The sequence below is a fragment of the Miniopterus schreibersii genome (assembly GCF_964146895.1).
Source record: "Miniopterus schreibersii genome assembly, chromosome: 19".
Classification (NCBI taxonomy): domain Eukaryota; kingdom Metazoa; phylum Chordata; class Mammalia; order Chiroptera; family Miniopteridae; genus Miniopterus; species Miniopterus schreibersii.
The window spans coordinates 27,124,829-27,148,498 of record NC_138119.1 but is presented as its reverse complement, the minus strand read 5'-3'; the positions used below and the strand labels follow the sequence as shown (position 1 = coordinate 27,148,498).

General features: G+C 46.9%; 1 protein-coding gene across 6 annotated transcripts in view; it reads left to right on the top strand.

Annotated features, from left to right (window-relative positions):
* The window catches only part of HHAT (hedgehog acyltransferase), a 179,994-nt gene that overhangs the window by 96,636 nt on the left and 59,688 nt on the right, over positions 1-23,670 (top strand). For all 6 annotated transcript variants that reach the window (XM_081121197.1, XM_081121193.1, XM_081121198.1 and 3 more), the window contains one exon: positions 21,230-21,431. In XM_081121197.1, the coding sequence (XP_080977323.1) occupies positions 21,230-21,431 (202 nt within the window). The remainder of the gene's footprint in view (positions 1-21,229; positions 21,432-23,670) is intronic.

Below are 23,670 nucleotides of genomic sequence, written 5' to 3'. Positions count from 1 at the left end.
CAGGGTCCAAGCTAAGGACCTAGAGTAGGAACCAGGGGACTTGCTGGAACTAGTGAGGCGGGGAGCAGAGAAGGTGGAGGGCAGGCGTCCAGCCACACCTTGCTGCTCACGCCGTATCCAGGGCCCCGGTTCTTCTTGGTGTGTGAGGGATCAGGCAACAGACGATTCGTGACCTCACTCACCAGTGGGAAGGTTTAGAACTTTACCGCCAGGCTTTCTCTCATTGAGCCATTGGCAGTGAGGCCTTCTAGGGAATGCATTTTATTGATTGTATACTAAAGGGGCGTTTATTCAGAGCCCATGGGCCTCCAGGAAGGGTAACTTGGCAGGGCTCCCTGTACTTCTGAAATTGTATGAAGACTGGTGTGAGGAAGGGCAAAAATCCTTAGCTCTCGACAATTCTCCAAGGCCAGTAATGGGCAGACATCTATCCCCTGAAGGGTCTGGCAGCCAGAAGACCTGAGTTTTAGGTTCACCATTAACTTGGGGGAGTAGTGGGCAAGTTAGGCCTCATTTTTCCCTCTCTTTAAAGTGAGTAGAATAATACACACCTTGTTTACCACATGGAATTATTACAGGATGAAAATGAAGAAGAGTTTGAAAACAATTAAGATATCCATAAATGTAATAATTATAATTGTGAAATTGGACCCCACTGCTCTCATTCTGCCTTTTAAAATAACATAATGAGTCACCATTTGTCCTGGGACACATGTACCAAAGGCCCATCATGGCCAACAATAAGGAAATTTACTGTCTGCTCCCACACCTCGTCTGACACCCTTCCCAGGCACCCAGCTGCAGGCCTCTGTGCTGGTTCCTGCAGTGTTTGCTCTGCCTGTCTCCCATCATCTAAATGTCACTCGCCCTTCAGGCCCTGCTGATGTCTTACTTCTTCCCCAAGGCTGCTTGATAATTCCAGCCGCAGGGAGTTCCTTCTATTCCGAAATACACAAATCAGCATTGGCTGATTTTTCAGCTGGCTTGAGTTTCTAACAGCCTCACAGGCCACTTGAATATGAGAGTCATGGCTAATATGTGTGCATTCAAAAGTACATTGGAGGAAAGGGATCTAGCCACTCACTAGAAAAAGTGAAATCATCTGGTCTGGCCCTGCCAAGGCCTCACCGAAGAGAAGCAGTTCCAGCCATCACATTAGGGGTGAGTTAATTAAATGTTTGACCAAACGTAGCAGGCCAGTTTTTAAGTTGATAATTTTGTATGGCCCGAGAATGATGTTATAAATATCAAAATGACCCTTAGCAGAAAAAAGATTCCCCACCCCTGTAAATCTAAAGACTGACACAGAGCTAGTACACATAGGTGGTGGTGAGAATCCTGACATTAGACAGAGTTTAGGTTTCAGCAGAAACGTCCCAGCTTTTCTTGGAAGTCTTAGATTCCTCGTAGGATGCGATTCGAACTCCAGCAACCAAATTTCAGTGCTTGCTGAGGTTCTCAGTGCTGCCCCAGGACACCCAGTGGAGGTGTCACCTCCGCCCACACTGTCCATCCATGAGCAGTGGGAAGGAGGGACCCAGTGCTACTGGTGGTTCTCATGATTCTGCCTCATTTTAGAGAAAGCTCAGATTTAGGGGTTATTCTGAAAATTCTAACCCTTCTAGAAGATTGGTAGTTGGGTTCTTGTTGTTTTTTTAAAAGTGTGTTTCCAACTAGTCCCCTGAGAGGCAGCTGAGCTGCTGCTCCCAGGACCAGCCACCAGTGACTTTAAAGTGATTAATGCTTTCCCCCATCATTGTTCAAGATAAAACTTTGTCGTCACGAGGAGCCACTTAATCAAAGTGCCAGGAATCCTCTCAGTAATAAGAAATTTATTGGAACAATTCTTTTTAAATCTCAAGTCATAAAACCATTTTAAACTTTAAATGTCATAGCAACATTAATGAACGATTTATTGAGAGGAAAACAAATTGGTTTATAGGTCCCAGGCTGCTCGGGTAACAAAGGCACTTTGGCGAGGATCTTGCCTTTGTAAATAGACGTGCAAGCTTTGCAGAAACGAAACGCCCCCAAGGATTTTGTCATGGTGGAGTTTTGGAAAGTAAGCCGAATATTTTTACTCACTCCCAAGGCCGTTTCAGCTATGCCTGAGCTATGATTTTCCGTGAAGTGGCTGAAAGAGGCTCTTCTAGGGAAAGAAGCTGTGCTTAGTGAAGTGACAGCCAGCTATAGTGCAGTGAGTGAATTCCCTTCATCATCCATGACCAGCAATTAAAAAAATATTAAAAGTTTGCAGGTACATCGTTCCCGCAGCATTATTGACGGCCCTGAGAGTGACTTTCTCCCCATTAGTATCCTGATGACAGCTCTAACATTTTGTTTCCCTGGATAAACTGAGTTCTGAACAGTGTGGATGATCCCTAGGGACACAGGTGGCAAGAATAAGTTTCAAGAGAACTCGGGCACTTAGTGTGGAACTTTCCATGGGGATTCCTCCAGGCCTCGCCTAAGTTTCCGAGTGCTTTGGGAGAGCGTTTGCATCTTTGGCACAATCAGCGCCTTGCTTGCTTACATTGGAAGTAACTTTCGTATCAGACTTACCTCCTCGGAGATGTCATTCTTGAATACCTGTGCCTGTGGCCTGTGCTTCGACAGTAGATTATCTGGGAGACAGACTCTGAGATGGAGGTTTCAGAGCACACTCCCTACTGGGAAGTGCTCTGGGACAAGCACATTTGAAGGAGTGGGGAAAGTAGGGTTAAGCAAAGGGAAGACTGAACTGCTCTCAGCTCAAACAGACCATGCTTCACGGGCCCTGCAGGTAACTCCGGAGCTGGGATGCCCTTTACAGTTTTCCCCCCTTGAGTTGAGGAGGCTGGACCCCAATAGCCATCTCCCTTGCCCCTGGCTGGGTAGCTCAGTTGTTTAGAGTGTTGTCCTGATGTGCCAAGGTTGTGGGTTCAATCCCCGGTCAGGGTACATACGAGAATCAACCAAGGAATGAATAAATAAGTGGAACAACAAATCAGTGTTTCTCTCTCTCTCTCAAATCAATAAAAAAATAGTAACTGTCAAATCAATAAAAAATAATGATAACTAGTCAATGGATGCAGCTGCCTCCTGGGAGAGGCTGGGCCCCTGGGTGAGGCGTCTGTCCTTGACTGAGGGCAGTTCCTGGGGAGGGACTCTGCCTCCTGCTCTCAACCAGGAAAGTAAGCGGATGTGGTCGTCAAATACTTATCACCCTCATCATTCCCTTTGAGAAGCCTTCCGTGACTTTCTCTCCTCACAGGATGATTCTTACTGTCCTCTGTGCTCGCCCTCTATTAATGTTTCTCTCTCTCTCTGCTGGATGGTGAACTGGAGGGCAGGGAGCAGGGCTCCTTCGCCTGGCGTCCCCAGCACTGAGTGCAGCCCTGGGCTCACATGCACGGGAGTGAAGGATTGGGAGTGGCTCCTCCCTCATTGCTTGCTCCGCAGCACCCCTCTGTCCGAGGCTTCTGCATCTTGCCCCAAGTGGCTCCAGAAGGAAGGGGCCAGGTCCTGTGATGCTGGACCCCACGCTGAACTTTCAGAGTGTGGCAGCCCCCGCCGCTTGTCCTTCCCCTCTCAGCTTGGGCTCCTCTTCCTACTCTGCGTAGAGGCTCCCAGAGAGGTTGGGGTGGATAGAGGTCACACAGCTTCCCTTTCCTCAGGAATCTTCCAGAAGGAAGGGAGACATTATTTCTTCTGTTGAGGACCTTCCAGGTTAATGGAGATAGACACACACCTGTGAGGGCAGAAGAGAGGAAATTGAAGCATGAGCACGTGTTGGAGGAGTGAGCCCAAACCATCTGCGTTTTGGCATCACAGCTCACTTAGCTTAGCGACGGGCTTTCAGAGTCAGGTTTCATCCCTGCCCCTGCTAAATGCTCCCAGCTCATCACACAGTACTCTCCCCTGAGCCCAGAGTTCGCTGCCTTGGGGTTGAGGACTGGCTTTGTCCCCTGTGGTGTGACCTCCCCAGATCTCTTCCCTGTGAGCCTTGGTTTCTTCTGCAAACGGGGCTGGGCTCAGAGCTGTTCAGTCCACATTCCACCTCCTCTCTGTCTGTCTGTCTCTGACTCTGCCCCCCTCTTTCTCTCTTTCTCTCTCTCTCTAGTTCGCTGGAGCCCTGGTTCCTCCGAGCTTATCCGCCTCGTTACTCTCCAGCTCCCGCCCACTCCTGTCTGAGGTTGACATGTTATTAGAAATGGCCCTGAAGTTGTTTTCTTCCCCAGATAAAATATTCATCACTTAGATCTGTATTTTTATTGAAAATTTCAAGTGGAGCAGGCTCGGTTTCTGTTGTCATACATCACGGGCATGCGAAGCCTTGCAGTGAGCGAGCCGCGCAGAGGGCCCACAGGGTCTGTAACCACCGAGTGGGGGAGCAGGGAGGGGGTGGTGAGTGCCCCTGGCCCCGGGATTTTCCCAGCAGGCGCTTTCTGAAACAGAGCCTAGTAGTAGTAGTAGTAGTAGTAGTAGTAAGAACAGATGGGTTAATAATTTTAGGATGAGGCACCCACTGTTAAAATTGTGTAATCAGAGTTTTTTATTCATTGCTATATCCTTAGAGCCCTCTAGAGTGTCTGTGATAATGTAGGGGATCAAAAATACTTGTTCAGTTAATTACTTCCAGGAAAACTGTAGCTCCCTATCCTAATTCAGTAGGGGCATAGTCTCGGTTGGCTTTGTCTTCTTGGCCTTGGCAGGTGAGCTTTGGTGTTGTGCTTTGATGTGCTTTGATGGCCTCTTCTGACATGTCCCTAAGTGCCCCAGCTATTTGTTTGTTTACCTGTTTAGGTCTCCACTAGAATGCTTCAAGAAAGCAGAGACCTTGTATATTCTGTTCACAATTTGAAATAAACAGTTTGCTCTGTGTCTGCTTGGCCCATGTTAGGTGCTCAGTAAGTAGCCATTGAATCAATGGAGTGGATTCTGAGTGCTAGAGGAGAGGGTTTGTCAGTAAAGGTTAATGTAAGTCAGGATTTAATAATAGGTCTAATTTTTAACTCCATTCAGCATATATTATTCAGCACGCATTATGTATAGATTTCAGCTCACTTTACAGAGTCACACTGACAATTTAAGAAGTGGAGCTTGGGTTTCAACCCAGGCCTGTCTGGCTCCTAAACCCACACCTTTTCACTACACAAGTCCTGGGGACCACAGGTCAGAGACAGAGATCCAGGTCTGGTCTGCGTGTGCTCGGCCAGGGTTGGATTTGATTGTGACGCTGTGTGGGCAGCTCTACAATGACTTACCAAGATGTGTCAATGTAGTCCCTTCTTTTAGCCATCCGATCATTGTGGTACCCAGGAAAATGAAGGTTATTTTTGTGTGACATTAGTGAAATGTGTACCAGATCCCATAATTTGTCTGAAAAATTATAGCATTTCCACTCGGAAACATTTCTAGTGAGGCCATGAACCTGATTAGTCTGAAATAATAATGACCCTGCCTCTGGTGGTGGTGAGGGGAGGGAGGGCTTTGTTCCATTGTGACATTAAATCCACTACAAGAGCTATCTGGTGTCATGAAAATTTCATAGAGACAATATTGAGCCCAGTGGTCGGTGCATTGTAGGCACCCATAGTTGGTATTGAATGAATGAATGAATGAATGAATGAATGATTATGACAGAAATTAACTGAATGTGATATAAACTTCATCATATTATATCAACCATTACAGAGCCCTGCCATTATAAAGACTAATGAAGCCCTAATTACAGGATTACAACTCACAAGTATCATGCAATAAACCAGTTCAATTTTAGGTTATCTGTTGAGCACTTAGGGAATTGGCTGCTATATTTAAAACAGTCTTTAGTGTAAAATATATTAGCTGTACAAACCATACAAATGCTAATTAGATAAGGCATTCAAGAGTAGTGTGTATTTTTCTAATCTGAAGTGTCGCCATTGGGACATCCACTTATCTAGCTTATTAAGGACTGTGATGCTCAGAAAGAAAGGAGTGTTTTTAATCCGGTCACCAGGGTCGAGAGGTAGGGGTGGGGGTAGATCTCTGAACATGCTGTGGATGTGAGGACATTAATGCTTTGGCCAGAGGAGCAGGATCCTTGATTTCTCTTCACTTGGCTTCTACTCAGGCGTGTTTTCTTAGTCACAGTTGATACCTGACCTCTATTGGGTGCTTGCTGTATGCCAGGCACTGTTCTGAGCTCCTTATATTCAGTATCTCAGTTAATCTTTATACCATCTCTGTGAGGTGGGTTTTATTACCTCCATTCTACTGATTAGGAACCTGAGGCTCAGAGCCTCACTACTAGTAAGTAAGGGTGTGATTAGAACCCAGGGGAGAGCTTGTGTTCTTAACTACTGCACTTTAAGCCTCTCCTTGTTTTACTGCTCCTGGATCAGGTCTGTAGCAAGCACCCAGAGGGAATACGAAAGTGTATTGGGCATATGGGGGTATAGATTTAAGTAACAGACTAGGTCTCAGCCCATATGGTGTTCAAGTATAGTCAAGAAAGTGAAGCAATTGAAAACTTGTCTACAGTTGTCCCTCAGTGTCTGCAGGACGTTGCTTCCAGTGCCCCCGTCGCTGCAGATACCCAGGTGCACAGATGTTCAAGTTTCTTATGTAAAATGGTGTAGAACAGTGCATACAGCCGGCCCTCCGCCTGCGAGGATTCTCCACCTTGGATCGGAAATACTGTTGCCCATGATTATTGAGGACCAAATGTCGTTATAAAAACTGCAAGAATTTAAGATAGCAGAAAAGATTGTGTTAGAGCTCAGGGGTTTCCGCTTGGCTTTGGCAGATGAATGGTGTTAATTTGGGGAGGGACTGAAAGGCAGTTTATGAGATGGTGGGTAGGAAGCGTGGTGGGGAGGGTTGTTCAACTCTGCAGTGGAGTGAAGTCCAGGGGGAGCGTCTGCAGGGCCACCTCACGGGGTCCCCGTGCACAGTGACTCTGGAGGTGACTGCCAGAGGGGGCAGCTGGAGCTGCTTCTTGCCCCCCTGCAGTGCATTTCAGCGACTGCGTGGCTGGTCCAGGTCTCAGCAGAGGTGTGAAGGGGAGGGTTCGGTTCGGATGCTTCTCTGTCCTGTTTCCGTCGCCCCTTCCTTCTCTTGTCCCTTGCCCTCACGTTACCCTCGCTAGGACAGAGTCATGTCCCAGCAGTTCCCTCTCACAGAGCTCTTCTCCCCCCCTTCTCTTGCCGTCGGATTAGTTTCGCAGATGTTCCTTGAGCATGTCCTGTACGTTAGCGCCGCCGTTTGCCTGCTCTGTGTGCCTGGCCACCTGGCTAGTGTGACAGATGAGCCCGCGCTCCAGCGATGGCTTTGTTAACGTGCCAGCGAGGCCTCGCAGTGGGAGCACATGGGGGTCCAGGGACAGAGCCCTGCGGAGTCATCCGCAGGTTTAGGACGCGGCGGAGAGCGAGCGGCCTGTGATGGAGACGGAGAAGTGACAGCTCTGCGGGCAAAAGGGAAACAGGGGAGCAGTGTCACCGGTGCCAGGGGAGAAAGAACGTAAACGAAGAAGGCAGAGAAACTGAAGGAAGCTCAAGACAGATTAGGGAACAGAGCAGTTTCCTAGGGGTTCATTCCTGATCCTGTTCTTGTAAGAAGTATGTATCTCTGCATATTTATAAATATCAAAGCGGACATACGCGAAAGAGGTCATTGGTAGTTATTTCTGGACTTCTTATGTCTATTTGTGAACTTTCTATAATGAATGGAAGTAGTACTGTAGTGGTAAGATATAAACCAGAAATTATCCGGAGAGGAAGATGGGAGACATAGTCAGTGTCAAATATAACAGACGAGATAAGTAACAGAAAGATGTAAACTTATCTATTCGCTTGGGCAACCTGGAGGCCACTAGGTGACCTTGAGAAACGCTGTTGAAAGGGAATGGGCAGGAGCAGAAGTCAGATTGCAGTGGGTTAAGGAGTGAATGGGAGGGGAGGGCTTAGGGACAAGGTATAGACCGTTCTTTCAAGGCTCTTGCAGTACTTGGCCATGAAGAGAAGTAGTTAGGACTGAAGCTGAGCAGGTAAAAGTTGTGATCGAAAAGAAGGTGTTTATAAAATGGGAGGGGCTGAAGATGTCACTGTGCTAAGGAGGGCACCAGCTCGGACAAGCTGGATTAAGGATACGGGGTGAGAGGGAGATCACTGATGGAGCATGGTCCCTCCGGAGACAGAAGGGCATAGAACCAAAGAGAAGAGTTGGCCTCAGTCGTGGAGAGGACATCTCTTCCACGATGGGAACGTAAGTGAATGAGTGCGTAGGTGCCAATGAAGATAAAGATGTCTGTGATTAGGAAAGAAGGTGAGGGGAGTCTTATATAGAGGTGTTGACTTTCTCAGAAAAGCAGGAGGAGCAGACTTTCATATGAGATTAGGCTGCCCGGCGACAAATGTCACCACAGGCTTCATCAATATACCAGGTTGGATGGAAGCAGCTCTGTGAGGGCAATTTTACATGGTACCTTCTTGAATGTCTCCAGTGGTTTAGCATAGAGCCTGGCACACTGTAGGTACTTGAAACTATTTGTTGATATGAATATATGGTTAGAACAGGAATGTCGAAATTCTAGTCTGTTCTTCATTATTCATGTCAGTCCATAAATATTTAAGTCTTTTGTTAGGTACCACAATCTCAGAGAAACACCGAGAAATGAGGAAGTATCTGGAAAAAGGGGAAACTGCGATCAGAGATTTGGAACCAGGTGTAACAGAATGGATAAAGAAACAGGACATTGTGCCTGCAAAATTAAGCCTTTGCAGAGAGGCGAGAACCTTCACCAGATGTCTTGCAGGCTGCCGGGTGACCTGGTACACTTGGCTCTGTCTTGCTTCAGAGAGGAGGCCCAGGGTCAGCTGGCGAAAAGTAGAGAAAAGCACATTCTCTCCCATCTGAATTGTCTCAAAAGAGGTAGAAAAGACTGCTTCCAAAAGTCGAGAAGTCTTGGTCCCTGAGAGTGTTGAGGTATAGCTGGAAGATTGCTGGTGTGGGTAGTCTAGGGCATCCATACACAAGATGGCCCTCCACATCCCCTCTATCTCTAGGGTCCTTTGTGCCAACAATGGGGGATTGTTTTTGTCCTTAGGACTTTGAGATGTTATAATAAGTTTCCACCAGATTTATTTGAGTGAAAATGCACTGGATTTTTTTGTCATCTCATAATGGTTTGGACACTGTGTTATCTAGAACTGTCATGCTTTGCTGCTACAGTGATAATTTAGGTTCACAAAAATGACTCTCAGGCACTAAAAAGTGCTAAAGTACCATCTAAATCAAATGAAACATGGCATAAAGCACTGCACATGGTGACTGTCACCTCCTAGGGACTCAATAGATATTTTAAAAGCTAAAAAATATTCGATTAAATATTAACTATCTTGAAAATGCGGCACTCCCATCCTCCCACAGCCACATCAGAATTACAACTAACTACAGAACCGCCTGAAATCTAGCTAGACGGAAGTCCTACAAAGAAGGATTTAAAGGAGAAGTCACGTTGAGAATGGTAGAAGGGGGGAGAAGAGAATGGGCTGGGCCCACGCCCATGTGTGATGGACATCTTGGCTTGGAGGTGCCCCTGGGGAACCCGGGGTCCCAGCACCACACCAGGCCCCCAGCCTAGAGTGCCAGGGCCTGGAAGAGAAGTCTGCATAACTTCTGGCTGTCAAAACCAGCACGGGCTGAGGCTGGGGGAGGCTGAGGCTGCTGCAGTCCCAGGCAGTGCCTCGCAAAGGGCCCACACACAGACTTGCCGGGACTCACTGTCTCTGAGCGCCAGCGCTGGGGCTCAGAAGGCACCAGTGACATCCCAGGAGGAACTGAATTGTCTGGCATCAGGACGAGAGCTGAAGGGGCAGCTTTCTGATAGGACAAAGTGCTGGCAGAGGCCATTGTTCCTTTTCTGAGACCCCTCACCCTGCGCCTTGCACAGAGACAGCAGGTGGGTGCCATGTATGAGTCTCCGTCAACCTATCACTGCTTTCCTGAGACCCTGCCCCAGCCAACTTACAGGCCCAACTAAGCTGCTTTCAGTGGCTTTTCCATACGAATGGCCTGTCTTGGCTCATGCTTCAGACTTTTTCCAAAAATTTCTCAAACAAGCAGTATCTGGCCTCAGAATGCCCTGTACCTCTCCCTAAATGACCCCAGGCCTGGCACTAGCAGCAGCTGGCTTTGGTTCATAGCTTGGCCTCTCCTGGGAACCTCCAAGCCCAGCACAAGTAGCAGCCACCTGCGGATCACTTTTTAGCTCATGCTGTGTGGCCCCAGGCAGAACACAGGTGGTGGCTGACCTTGGCCTGCACCTCCCAGGAGGCCCCAGAGTCAGCGTACCCAGTGGACAGCTTCAGACCATGTCCAAGCACCACCCAACCACCTCCACAAGCACATACTCAAGGGGCAGACTCAGTGGGCACCAGAGCTCCACTGAAATAAGTCCTGTGCTGAGGGTATTACAGATGTCCCCCATTTGACCACCTTTACTCTCCTCCAGCCATCTCCCACCCCACCCCAGGCCTTCACCTGCCTATTGTTTGTGCCCATGGGCTATGCATATATGCTTATAAGTTCTTTGGTTAATCTCATCCCACCCTCCTTCCCGCCTTCCCTCTGAGATCTGTCAGTCTCTTTCATGCTTCCAGGTCTGTGGTCCTATCTTGTTCGTCAATTTATTTTATTCCTTAGATTCCACATATAAGTGAGATCATGTGGTACTTGTCTTTCTCTGCCTGGCTTATTTCCCTTAGCATAATCCTCTCCAGGTCCCTCCATGCTGTCTCAAAGGGTAACAGATCCTTCTTTTTTACAGCTGCACAGTACTCCATGGTGTAAATGTCCCACAGCTTTTTTATCCACTCATCTCCTGATGGGCACTTGGGCTGTTTCCAGATCTTAGCTATTGTAAATTGTGCTGCTATGAGCATAGGGGTGCATAAGTTCTTTCTAACTGGTGTTTCAGGATTCTTAGGATATATTCCTAGAGGTGGGATCACTGGGCCAAATGGCAGGTCATTTTTAATTTTTCGAGGAACCTCCATGCTGTTTCCCACAGTGGCTGCACCAGTCTGCATCCCCACCAGCAGTGTACAAGGGCTCCCCTTTCTCCACACCCTCGCCTGTACTTGATATTTGTTGATTTATTGATGGGAGCCATTCTCACAGGTGTGAAATGATATCTCATTGTAGTTGTAATTTGCATTTCTCTGATGATTAGTGACTTTGAGCATTTTTTCAAATGTCTCTTGGCCATTTGTATGTCCTCTTTGGAGCAGTGTCTATTGATGTCCTTTGCCAATTTTTTAATTGGATTGTTTGTCTTCCTTTTGTTGAGTTGTATAGTACTTTATATATTTTGGAGATTAACCCATTATCAGATGTATGGCAAATGTGTTCTCCCAAACAGTGGGTTCCCTTTGCATTCTGATGATGATGTCTTTTGCTGCGCAGAAGCTTTTTAGTTTGATGCAGTCCCATTTGTTAATTTTTTTTGCTTTGTTTCTCTTGCCTTAGGAGATGTATGGGTGAAAATTGATTGTGCTACATGTGATGTCTGAGATTTTACTGCCTATGTTTTCTTCTAGGATTTTTATGGTTTCACAACTAAGCGGTGGCATTTTTAATCTATGGAAGACTGCCTTTTATGGCACACATTGAATGTCATCCTTAGACTGTCTCTGTAAAATACCACCTCTTAAAATATTAATCTCTAATGCACACTCAAGAGTCCATCAAATTACCATGGGATCTATTGAGTAAGCAGCGCCATCCGGGCGGCTCTCATTGCATTAAGGGGAAAATGCTTGCTGGGCATTGTTTCCATGCACGGGATGATGCTCTTGCTTTGTCTGTAAATGTTGTGCTGGCCCGGTTGTGTTGGATGCTGCTGTGGATTTATTGTCGTTCATGCCCAAACCCAAGCATCATCAGTTTTCCCTTCCAGCGTCCAGCCTTTGAAGGTATCATGTCTGAGAGAGACTGCGGATCATAATTGTGATGAGTGAGAGGTAATTGAAATAGTTCTATCAAAGCTGATTTGTCTGGGTGCTCATTTCCGTCCAGACAGGGAGCAGCCTCATCATTACCACCAGCAACCATTTTGCTTTGATTATTTTTGGGAAATCACTTTGGCGCCTGAGAGCTTTGTTTCCTTCCTCCTGAAAATAGGTTTGAATGGCAGTGTTTTAAAAGGGGTGCCCGCATAACACCCACTGTCATTTTTTCCCATTTTTCTCCTTTTTTGGGCATTGAACCCCATCTACGGGCACCCCAGATGAGCATGTTTATTACCGATGGGCTGTCACTATAAGAAAGTTCGGAATACAAATGTCTGCATTGACAAAACAGATGGATTGAAGGGTGGAAATTTGCTGCTAGGAAAGGAATTGTCACCTTGAGTCAAGATTCACCTTGGGCTTCCTTCAGATAACCCTTTTCTTGTGCATTTCACATTCATTCATGAGTTAGCTTCATGGCAGCAGAGCGGTGGGTGGAAATGGGGAATTCGGGAGCGTAAGCTAATGTCTCAGGAGCTTCATGTCCTGCAGATCCAGTAGAGAAGACAGATCCTCTCTGCTTTTGCAGAAACCAGTAGCCAAACAGCGCACCCTTGGGATTGGTTATAACCCTTCAAGAACACTCTTCTTATATCCCAAATGTTCCAAACCAAAGAGACCTCAGCCCCTCGTTCTCGCCTAGCCCTGGCACTCTTCCCAGTTTAAACCAAGGCCCAGAGAAGGGAGCATCGCTGAAACCTGTGGCCCTCGTTACCCATCTGCACTCCCACCCCCTGTGCTCTAAGATTCTCTCTCTCTCTCTTGCTCTCTCTGTGTGAACATTCATTTATGTCCAACAGTGGTCCTGATTCCTCACCACTTCTCTTGTGGCTAAAATACATGTAGGAATTAGAAGTGACATTTGTGGCAGAGGAAGAGATTCTGGCAGAAACGTTAAGCCAGCAAAGGGTCAAAGTCACACGCACGCCTGTTGGCCTCGTGAATACCCTCCCCTCACACGTATCCAATGTTGATGGGCACGTCCATGGTTTCTTTTGAGGCTGTTAAAGTTAGCATCACAAGTCTTAAACCTCCCAACTTGGGTGCTTTGGTTTTTTTAACCATCTGCTATTGAACTTCTGCTCTTGGTTACGTCTCTTTTCTCTCGGGTAGCTCTGGCAGCTTCCCGGGGAAGTTGGAGTGGGCACGTGGCCCACCTCTCTGCACCTGCCAGCTCAGGGCACCTCCCATCCGTTGCCTGTGACTCACTTTGACTTGAGAATATTGCCCCCCACACCCCACAGCACTTCAGAGAGCGTGGCGGTGGCCGACATGAAGGATGATGACATTGACTTATGAAGCCACATTTGTAGCTGGAGACATCTTTTGTTTACAGAGAGTGACACTCAGGGAAGAGCAGAGAGGAAAATGAATCATGGAAATGGGGATGAGGGAAAGAACCGCCGAGGAAGGGAGTCCATCAGGATTTACTGCGCACCCCCTGGACCTGGTCTAAGTTAGACTCCGGGGGGAATCAAAAGAGAAATGTTACAACTCTCTGTTCCACGTCTTGACCGTGAGCTGTGGAATCCTACCGACCCTCAGACCTGACGGAGCAGCTCAGAAATGCTGAGGAGCAGCACGTCAAAGTCTGAAGAAATAACCTTGGCCGAGGTGAATGCATGAATTCTGAAGAGATGAAAAACTCACGGGCCTTTGACACGCAGTGAGATCCCCTGGGGAAATTTCCCTTGAAATGAGTGTTGAATTCATTTTGAAAGATCAAAGGGTGGAAAAGAGGGTGGCGTGAGGAAGGGGGGGGTCTTTTGTGGTTGGGGGGTTGGGGGGTCATAATTGTAGGGCCCAGACTTGTGCAAGTATGAAGTTCATTTACTGGAGTAGAGATTCCATTGTGGAGACTCATGAGCTGGAGTTGGGGCATAGGAGGGAGCCAGCTGGAAAATGACTGACAAAGCCAGGCTGATGGGTTTTAACTTTGGACTTCATGCAATAGGAATCCACTTTCAGCAGGACCTCCTGAGGCCAAGGACTTGGCTACTACTGTCCTTGGCTACTACTAGATGCTTCCTGAGGACAAAGGAACTGCCTCCTCTTTTCTTCAGCTGTTTATATTTGGTTTTGCCTGAACGACCAACCAGTTGGCCTTTATACGTGAGATACTGTGTCTCCATGAGAATGTAAAAGATACACCTGTCCAGGCCATGGGCCCTGCCTCTGCGGGCCCCGTCCAGCATGACTGTCTCAGAGTCATCGCACAGTAACCCAAATGGGGAGTGAAATGCCACAGCAGTCAGTTAGGCATTTATTTCTTTATCTCCTTGAATTCAGAGCACTTTCTCCTGGAGACCCCCAAGGCGTCGGACCAGCACAGTAACGTTTGAGTTGCACAAGTGCATCCTATAGTGAACGTTTTCCTAACAGCCCTGATAAATGAGTAAGAAGATTAGCACCAGCAGGGTGGCACCGAACCGACGTGGGTGAGAGGCAGAGATCAAAGGAGAGTGTCCAGGAGGAACAAGCAGTACAACTGCTAACGAGAGGAGGGATGTGCCCAGGATGGTCGTAATTTTGATCTCGCTTTGGGATCTACTGATGGAGCAAAGGTGGAGAAATGTGTCAGGAGCAGGGGAGGGTCGGATCTTTCCCCCAACCCTCTCCCTCTGGCGACGAGATGGGGGATCGCACACACGGACATCATACATACGCCTGGTTTGCGCCCTTATGTCTGGCTTTTCATACGCTCCCCCTTTCCATCCGGCCTCGGGCAGCTCACAGATGCTTTTAGCATGCATCCTCTCGGGAGGCAGGTGGGAAGACAGGCAGGCAGCCAGGAAATCTTGGTGGTTATTAAACTGAGGCTTCGAGGACATTTTATTAGCGATTAGACTCAGTTCCACAGCACTAAAGAGTATAAACTCCTGCTCTGTCTCCCCCCAAAAATCTGTTTTATGTGGTGTTTATTTATAACCCCAAATAGCCATGGGCCCAGGAGCCCGGGGATTGCGAGGCTTCAGTGTGCTCTCAAGCAGAAGTGGGTTAGCAACCCCATGGAGGGCAATAGTGGGCACTCCTTTCTGGTGTCCCTCCTGCCGGGCCTTCCCATCCTGCTTTGTGACTGGAAGCTAGTTTTGAAGTCTGGTGCCTTAAGGAGATGTCTGCCCGGTTTTTGTTTTGGGGGCTTTTGCTTTTTCAGTCTGTAATGGGAGGACTGTAATACTGGGAAGACTCAGGTATTGTCAAGATGCGACCCTTCTGGAACATCATCAGGCTGGTTGAATGGGTAAACACTGTGTAAGCACTTTCTCTGGGCCCTGTCCACACTCAGTCGCCCATTACAAGGAAAGGGCTTGGCAAGGTGACTTTTGTACTCCACAGAGAAGGGGACACCTGAGTGGAAGGGCTGCAGTTACTTGAAGGGGAATTGTTGGTGGTAGCCACTGTGGTAGGGGCTGCTTCCCCAACCCACCCGCACGCCCTCGCAGGCCCCTCATAGCCAATATCAGATGTTTGGAGAACAGCTGGCTGCCTTCTGGGTTAAGCATAGTCAACAGGCCTGCGTGGGTGTTGAATCCATAGCTTGGACCGCTAAGCAACTTGCTTCTGATGGTGGCACACTTAAAGCTGATGGTTTTAAGTAAAGAACATCCCTGAGCAAGCAAGCCAGAAGTCTTGGTGCTTTGAAATGCTTATGACAGACATAGGGATACTAATCATTATGATAATGGCATTGTGTTTTTTCCTGAATGCAAGCTTCCCGCTGCTGGCCCATTATTAGTAAGTATTCGAGTGTTAAAATCTCCAAGCCCCTTACACATGTGTTATCTCATCTGATCTTCACAGCAAGTCAAACCCAAGAAAGCTTTAGTGCTCCCAGAATCAACTCAGTGTGCACGCTTAAGTGGACCAGGCTTAATGGACAAGCTCAAGGTTCTAGAGGTTGGTAAGTGGCAGAGCAAGACCAAGGACACGTCTTCTCTGTCTCTCGGGCAGGGCACTGCCCTCCTTGGGCCGGTTCTAGCGATGAGGACACCCGGGCTGAGCCGTTCTGTTCTGCAGTGAGGAGGACCGAGCTTTCGAGGAGCTAGAGTTCGGCCTATGAAGGCAGAGGTGACTCTTCCTCTAGGATGGATGTTTGAGGCTTCAATTCATCAGCCCAGCACTTCGACCCACTGAGCCACTGGCTTTGTGGAATGAAGAGATTAATTTTTTTTGTTTGTTGGAATCTAATTACGGGAACCTAGAACTTTAAATGTAGACTAACTGTAGCTGGAGTTTAATCGGTTTTCTAATTTACACAATGTTATGTTGCCAAATAGGGCTTGGCGTTTTTAACTGGTAATTTTTCAGAATTGCGTATGAACTTCCAGCCAGCCCCTTTCGGTAAAAGAGCCAAGAGTTACCCCCTCAGCGTGTGCCCTCTGCTTTGAAAGTCTTAGCCCCTCCAAGACGATCAAGTTCGTAGTTGCCCATTAACCAACTGCTGCTTTTTTTACTTATTAAAATTACATTATGATCTATACCGAACAGAGAGATATTAAAAGTAAATTATATTCTTTTCTTGGTGCATCTCCCTTTGAAAACTGTCCGTAAGTTAGATCTATAGCTTCCGTGGTGAGAGCTAGACAGCAGGCCCTTGCCCACTACCTAGACAAGGAGGATTCAGCTGGTGGGCCGTTACTGGGCTGTGAGAGAGGGAACTCGGATGCGGGCCAAGGCCAAGGCCAAGGCCAAGGCCAAGGCCAAGGCCAAGGCCAAGGCCAAGGCCAAGGCCAGAGCCAGGGGAGCTGCTGCCCGCGAGAGCTGGGTGTAGGACAGCCCGGCCAGCTTTATAAAGCCCTCCAAGCAGGAGCTCATCTCTGAGCCCAGGTCAGGCCCAGGTAAGGCTACTTCACCAGCAGCGTGGTACAGCTGGAAGCCTCGCCCCGCCAGCTACTAAAGACTCTAGTCTGTAAAAGGTAGTACTTTTTTCAGTTTGGGAATCTCTTGAGGTCGGGGTAGTTCTAGAGGTTTGGGGCCAAATGCTTTTGACTTTGCTAGGGTAGGTAGGATTACAAAGGGCGGAGAGGTTTCAGGGTCCCTCAAGCACCTGTATTCTTTGAGAATGGATGTCTCCTGAAGCCTCTCCCAGTAACTGGGGCAGGACCTTACAATCATCCCTTAGTTTCTAACTGCTCCTAATGGGCCTGTGAGACAGTGGTGACATTTATCACAAGTTTAAAAGCTGCTGGAGGCCATGGAAAGTAAATGGAAATTATGTTGTTAGATATATAAATGCTGTTGACTAGTAACTAGCATGTGTACATGAGCATGCGTGCATGCACACACACACGCACGCACGCGCACACACAATCTAGTACTGCCCGAAGGAGTTTTACCACTCAGTTAAAGTGACAAGCATAATAGAAAAGACATCTTTTGGTGAATAACTGTTCGATCAGTGGTGTAGACAGTAGGTTCTCTGGCTTAAATAGAGAGTCGTAATATTCAAAGGAGACTTCCTGGAGGAGGCGGGAAGTCAACTGGGTTTTGTAGATTGAATAGGAACTGGAAAATCAGAGAGGATAGAGGTGCGAGGACCCCATTTATACAAGACTTTAGATTTTGTCAGGAGAACTGCTGGGAAGTATGGCTGGGCCGATCGGGCAGAGCCGGAATAGTATGCCAGCCATTGTCGGCCTAAGGCCCGCCAAGCAGTAGGCACTTGACTAGGAACCTGCAAGCCCACCTTGACTTAATCCACGGGGCAGCCAAACCCAAGAACCATAGGTGCTGCATCCCCTTGTCTTGAGGAGGTCTGGGATTAGTCCTTGGCAAAGAGTTAGAAGATAACGAAGCAGCCCGGGAGCTGTTGCGTAGACCCTGGAGAAAGGGAGTGTGTGGTTTTCAGATTAATGTGTTTACCACACGGATTCTCACCAACCCTGTCCCAACTGTAAGGCATTGTTCCCGAGTTTGTCGTAGTGGATATGAGGGGAAAAAATACTTTCTTTTCCGTTCATATACACCTACTCAGCAACCACCCCAACCACCCATTTCTCGTCCCCTCTCCTTACACCCTCAGACAGCTGCAGGGTGCCAGCCGGGTCAGGATGGCAGGTGTGAGCTCTGCTCCTGGCACAGAAGGAAATTAGTTTGTTTAAAAACTGAACTTCCACCTCTGGCCTCTGCAACAGAGCTTTTTGGCCTAAACGCCTTTGAAATAATGAGCGTCTTTCTCCCGAGCAAGATTCCTTTCCTAAAACGACATTTCTTTAGTTTGTAAAATGCTAGTGGATGTTTCTGGGGTGACTGCTTTGAAGAGTTGGTTAAATAAGAGGAAAACATCACCAAGAAATTGCTCCCATGATGATCAATGGCATAATAGCACACAGGCCTGGGGGTTCTGAAGCCAGAACACTCTAGGCTCAGATCTCATCTCTCCTGGTCAGTGGTTCCTTGCAAGGTTGTTTTAATGATTAGAAATGATGTATATAAAGCACCTGGCTCATGGATATTCATAAAGGGCAGACGTTATTAATGACGTCCACATTTTGCACAGGCTACTCCTCTGTTGGGGTTTGCAGTGCTGCACTGATCCTGCGAGATGGTTTGAGATGAAGAGTGTCTGCAGCTGGGGCCAGCTGCCTCAAGCAGCATCTCCGCAGGCAGTGGCCACGAGAAGCTGACCTGGCGGGGGCGACCGTGGGTCAGCCCAAGCTCAACAATCACTGACATGAAGAGATATTTTATTTTTGTTTGGTTGGGAAGGTGGTGCTTTCTTCCACCGGGAAATCAATTTCGCCGTGCAGTGGATCTCAGTAAGTGGGGTCATATTACTGCTTTTCTAAAAGAGAGATATTCCTGTCATTACTAATCATGGAACTGACACAAGATTGGTAGACTTTGTCAAAGGAAGTAACCTGTTTACTCTCCTCCTGCCATACCTACTGCCTTCTAGAAACTAAGATTGAAGAAGGGATGCTTATCTTCCAGTCTGGAAACCATACCTACTCTTCTGGTTTGAAACAAGCAGACTCATGTCCTTGGAGACCTGCCATATATGAATTTCTACAATAAAAGGAATTTCTGTCGGCTGTCATTTAGAAGGCAAAGTAACACAGCCATACTGCCAAGAGATGCCTAAAATAGCTGAGCATGTAATTATGGGCTCGACGCTTCCTTGTCACAAGCCTGAACGCACGTCCCTTCTGGAGTTGCATCCAATATTAAGGTCCACTGGTGCGGGTGATGAGAGGTACTGGGTTTTCTGACATATACAGTGTAGCTCACTTTAATATAGTGAGATACAATGAAAATCTCAACGTGAAACAGTTATGTTAGGCGAGAAGGGTGTTGGCATTACTATGAACTTGTTTTTATAAAACAGTTATCTGCAGTTTCTATAAAGAGTAGTCATTCCTCATATTTTTGAAATTTGACCACCCCGTAGTTTTTACATACGACCCTCCTTACACACAAGGCTGATTGTATCAGTCCAGCCAAATGGAGCTCGGTGATGGGCCGCAGCTAAGCCCAGGCCACGCAGAGAACTGTGGTCCTTTTAGGCTTCTGCTGAGAACTCTATACCAGTAACCAAGTAGCCTCTAGGGGGCAGCAGAACACCGCTAAAACCTCTGTGCCTAGGGCTGGCTGGCAGGCTTTTCTGGCCCCTTGCCCAGCCCTTCCAAGTCCAAGGTGCAGCTCCCTTCTCCCCTTTGCCTAGCAAAACTCATCCTGCAGGCCCTGCCAAGGTGGGGACCTTCGCTGCTCAGCTTCCCCTATCCCAGTCGCCTCCACTCACCCCTTCTGGGTGCCCTTAAACCCTCCTGGTCTACCTTGTATGGTGCCATCTAGCTTCGCTGTGGGACGCGTTTGCAATTGTTTCACAATCAGCTATCCCCGTCCTTGGGAGGAACAATGTCTTAAGTCTCTGTGTTTCCCATCCCTGCAGGCCTAAAATAAATACTTGGCAGCAGATGGAGGACCTCTTAACCTGTAGTGAGCGCTTGATACATATTTGCTAACTTGATTGTCAAGTTGGTCTTGTTTTTGCACAGGAGAAAGTATTTTCTTTTCTTCACTTATTTCTGAAATGGCCACATCCCCCCATTTTTCTGGTTTGTTTCACACTGGGGTGTAAAATATAGCGTTTTCAAAATAAGTGCAGAGGTGTAATGGAAAACATTACCTTTGGTGCCCAAGATGCAGGTTTGCTCTTCCCCTTCTTGGCCGTCTGCCTTGGTCAAGTTAGCTTCTCAGCCTCAGTTTTCTCACCCATAAAATGGGGCTATCCAAGCTGATCATATAATTTCTTATCTAAACTGGAGCATACTTGAGAGTAAAGGAAGACATTTAAAAATAACTGCAATCATATAGCTTTTTGAAATATTTTTTATTGGCTGAGGAGTGGTTTTAATTTGTATATTTTGGCTTACCTATAGGATTGTTCTGTTAAAAAGTAATTTTCAAAATGAAATTTGCCACAAAAATTAATATATAGACAGGACAAATTGTAAAGGGCACATACCAGCTCTTCAGATCTTACCAACCCGAGGTGTGAATTTTGTCCAGCTCTAGCAGGAAGATCCTGATTGAAGAGCATGGATGGTCCCACTTACATGCACTCAGACAGCTGTGTCAGCAGCAGAGAATGTACCCAGGGGAAGGCTGTGAATTTGGGGTGAAAATTTGGCTACCTCTGAGCACAGAGCTTTTCTCTTCACTTGTAAACTCACTCCTGCTTCTGGGCATTGTGCCTGGCAGGCTCAGGAACCAGCCTTGGCATCCCTCTTCTGCACTCAGCTCCTACCACTTCAGCAATTGTGCTTAAATACTGGGTTTACCATAAACTTAATAGTTCGAGCTGTAAAATACATGCCTGTCTTGAATGTTGGTGTCCCCACGTAGCCAGAGCTTAATTGCCATCCTGTGATTGGCTTTCTAGGGTTGGACACATCCCTTTTAGAAGCTAAATCCATTCCTCCTCACCCGGCCTCTTGTAAGTGCTGTTTGCTCTGGTAACAAGTCTTTAGCCGTGTGTTCATTTAACCTAAGGCCCTGCAGGGCTGAAGCTTGTGTTTTTGCCAACTCCTTATGTGATGGAGAATTCAGGGAGTGCTCTGTGGCGTCCTGGAGGTAGGGAGGGGGCTGCTCATGGTAAGTAGCAACGTGTGGTAGAGGAGTCAAGTCTGGGGACCGGTTGTGTTGCAGGGACAGCCCTTTGCACGGCTCCTAACAGCCTCCTTTTTCCCTAGGTATGTGTACATTCCAGTGGGCGGGTCCCAGCACGGCCTGCTGGGGACACTGTTTTCCACTGCGATGACTTTTGCATTTGTGAGCTACTGGCACGGTGGGGACGACTACCTCTGGTGCTGGGCAGCACTCAACTGGCTGGGAGTCACCGTGGAGAATGGAGCCCGGAGGCTGGTGGAGACCCCATGCATCCGGGACAGCCTGGTGAGCAGGAGCCTCGCTCGAATGCTGGGGACAGCTGGGCCAGGGGGCCAGGGTTGGGAGGGAAGGCCGTCACCAGATTCAGTGCGTCGACAGCCATTCTCACTAGATGAGTTCAAAGCCCCTGTGCCTAGAGGTAGGACAGTTAAAAAATAGTCTCATTTAACTATTTAAAAAAATTAATGTTTTACCTGTAAAAGCAATACATGTTTATTATATAAAAATGAGAAACATTGAGGCAAGAATAGAAGAAACAAATGTCTCAACAGAAACCACTGTTAATCTCCCATTCTTCCGGATATTTTCTGTACACACACATACACACGCATTTAAAACAAATGCTGTTATTCCAGAGATACGGTTATATCAGGGCCACCTTTCTATGTCATCAAATCCATTTCTAACAGCGATTTAAAAAAAAAAAATCTTTATTGATTTCAGAGGGAGGAAGGGAGAGGGAGAGAGAGTTGAAACATCAAGGATGAGAGAGTCATTGATCGGCTGCCTCCTGCCTGCCGCCTGCAGGGGATCGAGCCCTAAACCCGGGCATGTGCCCTGACCGGGAATCGAACCTCAGTCTCCTGGATCACAGGTCAATGCTCAGCCACTGAGCCACGCCCAGCTGGGCTCTAACAGTGATTTTTAATGGCTACATAAAATTCCATTATTGGATGTGCTATAATTAATTTAGTCTTCTGTTATCATATTATTATGATTTTTTGCACTTATCAGTTGCACTGAGATGAATATTATAACCAGGATGAATTCCTGTGTGTAAAGTTGCTACATTAATGGCTTTCTCACCTTTAAGATTTGCCACGCATTCCGTTTAACTCTTCCTTGGCTGACCTGTAGACAGAGCGTGCTGATTTATAGCCTTACCAACAGTGCTCTAGAACACCCTCGCCGGTGCTGAGTAGGACTGGTATTTTCATCTTTGCTAATTTGATAGTTACTGTTATAATAGCAAAAAAAGGTAAGGATTTAAGACACATTCCAACTCCACAGGAAATTAATTAATCACTTTGCTTTGCACATTTTAAGTGATTTTAAACTGTGAGCATGTTTTATAGTGTAAATGAGGTAGATGATGCATTAGGAGCTTGTAGGAAATCATCAGCTCTGCATATGCAGCAATATTCTGATAGCCCTGAAAAGGTGGCTAAGAAGAAAAATGCTGGCATTAGCGTTCACAGTAGGCAACAAAACACAAGAAATTTAGTGGGAAATGATTAATGTGCCTAAATTCCATCAGTATATGCAACTAAAGCGAATATGTTTTTTAAAAACCAACACTACCAAAATAGAATCCATTCGAGTGTTTTTCTATTAAGCTGGCCATAGTACAAGTGGACAGTTATTCCAATAAAAACTGATACAAAGTACATAGCAAAATAACACATCTGAAGGAATTGAAATATGTTCGTGCATGTTTAAAGGTAAATATTTTATTTGGTAGTATCACCCAGCAATCAGCAGAAAAGAAACGTCATTAGTTTATTCTAATAGAAAATGAAATTTCATTGCAAGTCGTGGCTATGCAACACAAAACCATAAAAGGTGGTATCATACAGGTTTCAATCTTCATCTTGAGATCTAAGCCGTTTTCCCCGAAGCCTGAAACCCAGTCATCACCTGTGGAAGTCAGGGGATTCTTTCCAGCCCAGGCTGAAGCCTGTAAGTCTCATGTTCCTTCACTGGAGGTCTGACATGAACCTTGGACTTAATGTTTAGCAGTGCTCTGTAGACTTTGAACATGGCTTATGTTATTAATAAATTTTTAAAATCCAAAATGCTAAAGAGGCCCTAGTTGGTTTGGCTCAGTGGTTAGAGCGTTGGCCTGTGGACTGAAGGGTCCTGGTTTCGATTCTGGCCGGGGACACATGCCTTGGTTGCAGGCTCCATCCCCACCCCGGTCAGGGCGCATGTAGGAGGTGGCCAGTTGATGTGTCTCTCTCACATCGATGTTTCTCTCTCTCTTTCTCCCTCCCACTCTCTCTGAAAAGCAATGGAAAAAAATATCCTTGAGTGAAGATTAAAAAATAATAATAATAAATAAATAAAATGCCAAAGAGTAACCCAAACTGTGCTATGTAGCCTATGGCTTGTTAAATTTGGTTAAAAATGAATGAAGTCAGTGAAAACACTCAGGAGAAGCATGTGAATGTTTGCTCTGTCCCAACACAGATCATTCAAGGACCCTCGTGCCTACCTCACTTGAATTTCTATCCATAGTTCAGGC